Raw genomic sequence first — 7511 nt, forward strand, 5'->3', positions numbered from 1 at the left:
ACAGGTGGAAACTGAGTACCCAAATGAGCCAGCCACAGGGACATTAGAAACAACATTTTCAGTGTCAGGTTAGTTAACAGAAGGAATGCATTAGGCAGTGATGTGGTGGAGGTTGACTCCATACAAAGTTTCAAATGTAGATATGAAAGAGCCCAGTAGGCTCAGAAATCTGTACACCAGTTGATTGACAGTTGAGAGGCGGTACCAAAGAGCCAGAGCGTAACCCCCGCAAACACAAATAGGTGAGTACAGTGAACTAGCCCCCGTGGGCTGATATAAATTTTTTCGTCTAAAATTGTCAGTAAATATATTTCATCAACACTCAGAATACTCTACTTATAAACTAATATCACTTTAACCTTGCATTAATGCGAGTCTTAGTAAATATTATCATATATTACCCATATTTGCATCAGAGGAAAGAACCGACAATATTTATAAAATGGATGCTTTGGCTCGGCGAGTCGTGGCCCCTTCCCATCCAACTCTATTCCATCTAGCTAACGTCTGTATAGAGTATACATAAAAAAATATATATTTTTTTATTTTATTTAAATATAAATATTTAATTTTATTTAAATATAAATACATTTAAATATTAAAAATATTTAAATGCTGACATCTCAATCTGAACTTACTGTATTGTATTTGATAGGAAACTGTTATATAGAATTTAGTTTTTGTCAAAATGTTATTAGACATGTAGTGTGTATTTAAAATATACATCTATGCATCGCATGCCTCCTAAAGCAAGCATACAATTTCCACGGAAATCGTTTCATAGGTTCAGTACCAAATCGCAATATAAACAAGTATTTTCTCTATAAATTTAATTAATTACATACATCTTTTTTCATCAATATTATTGACGGAAGTTAATATATTCTTCCAGATATATTAACCATATCAACATTAAACATCTTAACCATGTCAAGCAACCGGAAACACATTGAATCGTTTTCATCGTTATGATACCACTATGATATTAATGATGCAAATGATAATTAATAATAAACTTAACAATTATTATATAGATTTATTTCTTTGCTGTACAACAGAACACTCAACAAAATAACATTAAACTTGTTGAATAATTTAATGCATATTTCAGCTCATTGATGTCATAATGATAGTAATCCTGGCGATGAGTGTGATCTTTGCAATTGTTTGTCATGTAGGCCTCGTAGTCTGAAAATTATTGTTGAGATGGTTTACCATATAGTTTGATTTCCCATAGACCTAAATGTAAGTAGAGATGGTGTCATTTAGGTCAGCAGAAATCTAGTAGTAGTGGTGACTATAATGGTTTAGTGGCCGGTAACCATAATTAGAGAAGACTGAGTAGGATGGTTCAGGATCTGCAGACCTCTTGTAGAAATGGCGGCGATAACCATGACGGGGAGCGTAGTTGAGAGGATACGATGGTTCAGGCTCTGGTTCGGCAGACCTCTTGTAGTAATGACGATCATAACCATGTCGAAGGCCGGAGGAATAAATTGGGAATGATGGTTCAGGCTCTGGCTCGGCAGACCTCTTTCCATTGTGGTAACGGTGACTGTATGCTGGGTAAGCACTACCGTAATTGCTCGTCACGTAACTGGGCTCTGCATCTCGCTTCTCAATCTCAGAAGCGCAAGCGGCAGCCGCCAGGATCACAAGCACCTAATATGAAAAATCACACGTACAGTCATATAATATTTAGCAGTAAAGTACTATATTTCATTCTCGTAAATGAAATATTCTTCGAAAAGACTACTACTTTCCTTGATATTTTATGTAATACATTACATTAAATATTAACCAATATCAGAGAGTCCGATTGTTAGTGCAACTTACCAAGAGCTTCATGGCTGAAAGTTGGTTAGCTGTGGCCACAGCTGAGCGAGTGTGTCTTGCAGCAGTGATGCCGGGCTTTTATACCGGAGAGTCTTGAGTCCTTGAATCGTATCTCAATGTTATAGTGACGTTCCACTGAGAAAGCTGTAATTAATATGTTTCTTATCTCTTTATTTTATTATTTTTTTCCATGTATAATCAATTACATATTATATTATAAGATTTTCCTTTAGGTTAACAAATATAAAACCCTAGTTAAATGTTAAATATTTAATATGTTTTACTTTTCGTTAAGGCAATGCACTGTTTACGATTCCTTGTTAATCTTAGCAAGTACTGCATAATTGGTATATACAGGGATAGTTTACCTTGGTAAATATTTCCATACTGAATATGATTAGTGGTTGGCAAGTAATCTCATGTTGTAGCTTTAGTACTTCCCTCGGTTTAAAAGTCTTAAACCTAACTTTATTCCAACATGTGCTAGACTTTTCAAGTAATATAGTGTTAGGCAAATGTAAGTATTTTGACCAGACCACACACTAGAAATTGAAGGGACGACGACGTTTTCGTACATTTCGTTAAATTTCTTTCATCCTAAACCTGCTTCCAACACTAGTAGCACTGTTCTATGCCTTCCCTTCATATCTTAACTCAAAACTTTTACCAATACCTTTCGTCCTCTTGACATTAAACTCGCCTTTCGACAAACTAACACACTTTGTAGCAATCTAGTTCACACTGCTCCTCCTGCTTCTAATGCTGCTGGTGTCTACTCTATTTCCTGTTCATCTTGTCCTCTCCAATACTTTGGCGAAACTGGCTGTACACTGAATGACAGACTTAAAGAACACAAGAGAAGTGTTAAGTCTGCAGACACTAACAATGCTCTCTTCTGCCATGTGAGGGATTCTAATCATCCCATTGATTGGTCTTCCTCCAAAATAATCTTCCCTGCCTCTACTCTACACAGACGCCGTCTTGTAGAATCGGCTCCTATAAACAATGTACCCAACATGAACTTGAGTCCTGGCTTTGTTGCTGTGGACTCTTCCCTTTCACAGTATATACTCAAATGCACTAATCTTTCTAACAAACGTGACTTAACATAAGCTTTCCCCCTTCCATTTCTTTCTTTCTCTTTCCTTTTCTTTCTCTCTTCTCCCTTTTTCTGTTCATTGTCTTCTCTTACGCTCCCTTGCTATCCTCTTCTTATTCCTATTACTATCTCCTTCGGTGGTTATAATAGGAGCTCTGCCTCGTATGGGCCAATAGGCCTGCTGCAGTTCTCATTACTACTATCCCCTTCACCTGACTTTCCTCCTCAGCTCTCTCTTGCCTATTTATTGCCTGCCCCTACCTCCTCATCACAATCGACTTGAGAATGGTCCAGGACGGACCGAAACGTCGTCGTCCCTTCAATTTCAAGTGTGTGGTCTGGTCAACATACTTCAGCCACGTTATTGTGACTCATCGCCTGCAACGTAAGTATTATTGCGAATTACTGACTGCATTAAAATATTTTTTTTATTAATTCCAGGTTTTACTGTTTCTTTGAATTACTTTCAAGTAATTAAAATGTAATTGTAAATATTTTCTAATTAATTTGAATTAATTAAACAACAAATAAATTACTAATTTTATTAGGTAATTTATAATCGTTTAAATTACCAATCAAGTTCAATCATGTGAGCTTTAATATACCAATGTGCTTTAATATACTTACTAGTCTCTCTCATCTTATTTTTTTCTTTCTTGCAATGTATCTGTTATGATTTTATTAATTCCGCTAGAATTTACCTACTTAAAATTATCTGTTAGATTAGGGACCTGCCCGAAATGTTGCGTGTACTAGTGGCTTTACAAGATTGTAAATACCATGTTATGTATTCTCACAAACCCAATGTACCTTCTTGTTTATACATAAATAAATATATAAGTAGCACGGGCTATGGTAAGCAAGTTGAGGACTTACCTGGCACAGGAGCGGGGCAAGTAGCACGGGCTATGGTGAGCCCGTTGTGGACTTACCTGGCACAGGAGCGGGTCTGTAACTTATCCAAACAATGATTGTTGTTTGTGGTTTTAGATTCAGCTACTCAGAACAAAAGTTCCAAGTAGCACGGGCTATGGTGAGGCCATAGTGAAATTACCTGGCACAGGAGCGGGGCTGTGAAAAACAATCATGGTTGTAGCTGCTTTTATAGCGTGAAGTCAGGTGTCTTGGGGAGATGTGTATACATTGGGTAATAACTTCTTTGTTACATAATCGCTCACCACATCTGGTAACCACTGCTCTCAGGAGATACTGTTAATAATTTAAAGAAAACATAAATACTGCTATATGTTCATAGTTTAATATCCGTTATAAAAACATATTACAGTTATTTACAAACTACTGAGGTAGTCGATGAGATTGAATTTGGGGTCTCTATTCATGCGATGTAATTACATCGCATACAATTTATATTATTATGGTATTATTTTATACACATTTCAAACTTTATATATGCAGAGAACCTTGTAATGAACAAATCCACAAGGTCCGTGACGAGGATTCTAACCTACGTCCGAGATCATCCCAGACGCTGCCTTAATCGATTGAGCTACGACATTGTCTAAAAGAGTTGAAACCGAAGTTCTACTGAACTTACTGGATCCTGTAGCCTCTCGGAGACACAAAACAGGGTTGGCGTTTTTCTACGTTAACATATTGCTAGCTTTGTACTAGCAATTTATTGCTAGCTAGCATATACTATCAAATATGTATGTAGTTGATGAGAGTAGATAATCTCCAGAAACATTCATGAGCTCATAAAAGTTATAAATTTCATATTATGAACAATAAATAGAGATATATAGATAAATTCAAGTTAATATAATTAATTATTGATTTTTAAATCAATAACTTAATATAATTAATATAATTTTATTACATATAAAAAATTGATATTTAATTTTTAATTATAAAAAATGAAATCATTAATTTAATTAACTAAATTAATTAATAACATTATAATTTATAAATTGCCTAATAAAATTAGTAATTTTTTTTGTTATTTAATTCAAATTAATTAAAAAATATTTACAATTAAATTTTAATTACTTGAAAAGTAATTCAAAGAAACAGTAAAACCTGGAATTAATAAAAAAAATATTTTAATGCAGTCAGTAAATTTTATGAAAGTGTATTACCAAATTCGCAATAATACTTACATTTGCCTAACACTATATTACTTGAAAAGTCTAGCACATGTTGGAATAAAGTTAGGTTTAAGACTTTTAAACCGAGGGAAGTACTAAAGCTACAACATGAGATTACTTGCCAACCACTAATCATATTTCAGTATGGAAATATTTACCAAGGTAAACTATCCCTGTATATACCAAGTATGCAGTACTTGCTAAGATTAACAAGGAATCGTAAACAGTGCATTGTCTTAACGAAAAGTAAAACATATTAAATATTTAATATTTAACATTTAACTAGGGTTTTATATTTGTTAACCTAAAGGAAAATCTTATAGTATAATATGTAATTGATTATATATGGAAAAAAATAATGAAATAAAGAAATAAGAAACATATTAATTACAGCTTTCTCAGTGGAACGTCACTATAACATTGAGATACGATTCAAGGACTCAAGACTCCGGTATAAAAGCCCGGCATCACTGCTGCAAGACACACTCGCTCAGCTGTGGCCACAGCTAACCAACTTTCAGCCATGAAGCTCTTGGTAAGTTGCACTAACAATCGGACTCTCTGATATTGGTTAATATTTAATGTAATGTATTACATAAAATATCAAGGAAAGTAGTAGTCTCTTCGAAGAATATTTCATTTACGAGAATGAAAATATAGTACTTTACTGCTAAATATTATATGACTGTACGTGTGATTTTTCATATTTAGGTGCTTGTAATCCTGGCGGCTGCCGCTTGCGCTTCTGAGATTGAGAAGCGAGATGCAGAGCCCAGTTACGTGACGAGCAATTACGGTAGTGCTTACCCAGCATACAGTCACCGTTACCACAATGGAAAGAGGTCTGCCGAGCCAGAGCCTGAACCATCATACCCAATTTATTCCTCCGGCTTTCGACATGGTTATGATCGTCATTACTACAAGAGGTCTGCCGAACCAGAGCCTGAACCATCGTATCCTCTCTACTACGCTCCCCGTCATGGTTATCGCCGCCATTTCTACAAGAGGTCTGCAGATCCTGAACCATCCTACTCAGTCTTCTCTAATTATGGTTACCGGCCACTAAACCATTATAGTCACCACTACTACTAGATTTCTGCTGACCTAAATGACACCATCTCTACTTACATTTAGGTCTATGGGAAATCAAACTATATGGTAAACCATCTCAACAATAATTTTCAGACTACGAGGCCTACACGACAAACAATTGCAAAGATCACACTCATCGCCAGGATTACTATCATTATGACATCAATGAGCTGAAATATGCATTAAATTATTCAACAAGTTTAATGTTATTTTGTTGAGTGTTCTGTTGTACAGCAAAGAAATAAATCTATATAATAATTGTTAAGTTTATTATTAATTATCATTTGCATCATTAATATCATTGTGGTATCATAACGTTGAAAACGATTCAATGTGTTTCCGGTTGCTTGACATGGTTAAGATGTTTAATGTTGATATGGTTAATATATCTGGAAGAATATATTAACTTCCGTCAATAATATTGATGAAAAAAGATGTATGTAATTAATTAATTTTATAGAGAAAATATTTGTATATATTGCGATTTGGTACTGAACCTATGAAACGATTTCCGTGGAAATTGTATGCTTGCTTTAGGAGGCATGCGATGTATAGACGTATATTTTAAGAACACACTACATGTCTAATAACATTTTGACAAAAACTAAATTCTACATAACAGTTTCCTATCAAATACAATACAGTAAGTTCAGATTGAGATGTCAGCATTTAAATATTTTTAATATTTAAATGTATTTATATTTAAATAAAATTAAATATTTATATTTAAATAAAATAAAAAATATATATTTTTTTTATGTATACTCTATACAGACGTTAGCTGGATGGAATAGAGTTGGATGGGAAGGGGCCACGACTCGCCGAGCCAAAGCATCCATTTTATAAATATTGTCGGTTCTTTCCTCTGATGCAAATAAGGGTAATATATGATAATTTTACTAAAGCTCGCATTAATGCAAGGTTAAAGTGATATTAGTTTATCAGTAGAGTATTCTGAGTGTTGATGAAATATATTTACTGACAATTTTAGACGAAAAATTTATATCAGCCGACGAGGGCTAGTTCACTGTACTCACCTATTTGTGTTTGCGGGGGTTACGCTCTGGCTCTTTGGTACCGCCTTTCAACTGTCACTCAACTGGTGTACTGATTTCTGAGCCTACTGGGCTCTTTCATATCTACATTTGAAACTTTGTATGGAGTCAACCTCCACCACATCACTGCCTAATGCATTCCATCTGTTAACTACCCTGACACTGAAAATGTTGTTTCTAATGTCCCTGTGGCTGGCTCATTTGGGTACTCAGTTTCCACCTGTGTCCCCTTGTTCGTGTACCACCCGTGTTAAACAGTTTATCTTTATCTACCCGAATGGAGCCAGTTGGCCGAGCGGACAGCACGCTTTACACGTGATCCTG

General features: G+C 35.0%; 2 protein-coding genes across 2 annotated transcripts; one reads left to right on the forward strand and one right to left on the reverse strand.

Annotated features, from left to right (window-relative positions):
• Positions 1 to 1281: 1281 nt before the first annotated feature.
• Positions 1282 to 1848, reverse strand: LOC123752729 (uncharacterized). The gene is made up of 2 exons (XM_045734754.2): positions 1837 to 1848; positions 1282 to 1662 (listed from the first exon to the last, which is right to left on the reverse strand). Exons 1-2 carry the CDS (start codon positions 1846 to 1848, stop codon positions 1282 to 1284), a joined length of 393 nt encoding a protein of 130 aa, XP_045590710.2.
• A 3715-nt stretch (positions 1849 to 5563) lies between these two features.
• On the forward strand, positions 5564 to 6132 carry LOC138352670 (uncharacterized). Its single transcript, XM_069305246.1, has 2 exons — positions 5564 to 5575; positions 5752 to 6132. Exons 1-2 carry the CDS (start codon positions 5564 to 5566, stop codon positions 6130 to 6132), a joined length of 393 nt encoding a protein of 130 aa, XP_069161347.1.
• The last annotated feature ends 1379 nt before the right edge of the window (positions 6133 to 7511 follow it).

This window comes from Procambarus clarkii, chromosome 54 (genome assembly GCF_040958095.1).
Source record: "Procambarus clarkii isolate CNS0578487 chromosome 54, FALCON_Pclarkii_2.0, whole genome shotgun sequence".
NCBI classification, from domain to species: domain Eukaryota; kingdom Metazoa; phylum Arthropoda; class Malacostraca; order Decapoda; family Cambaridae; genus Procambarus; species Procambarus clarkii.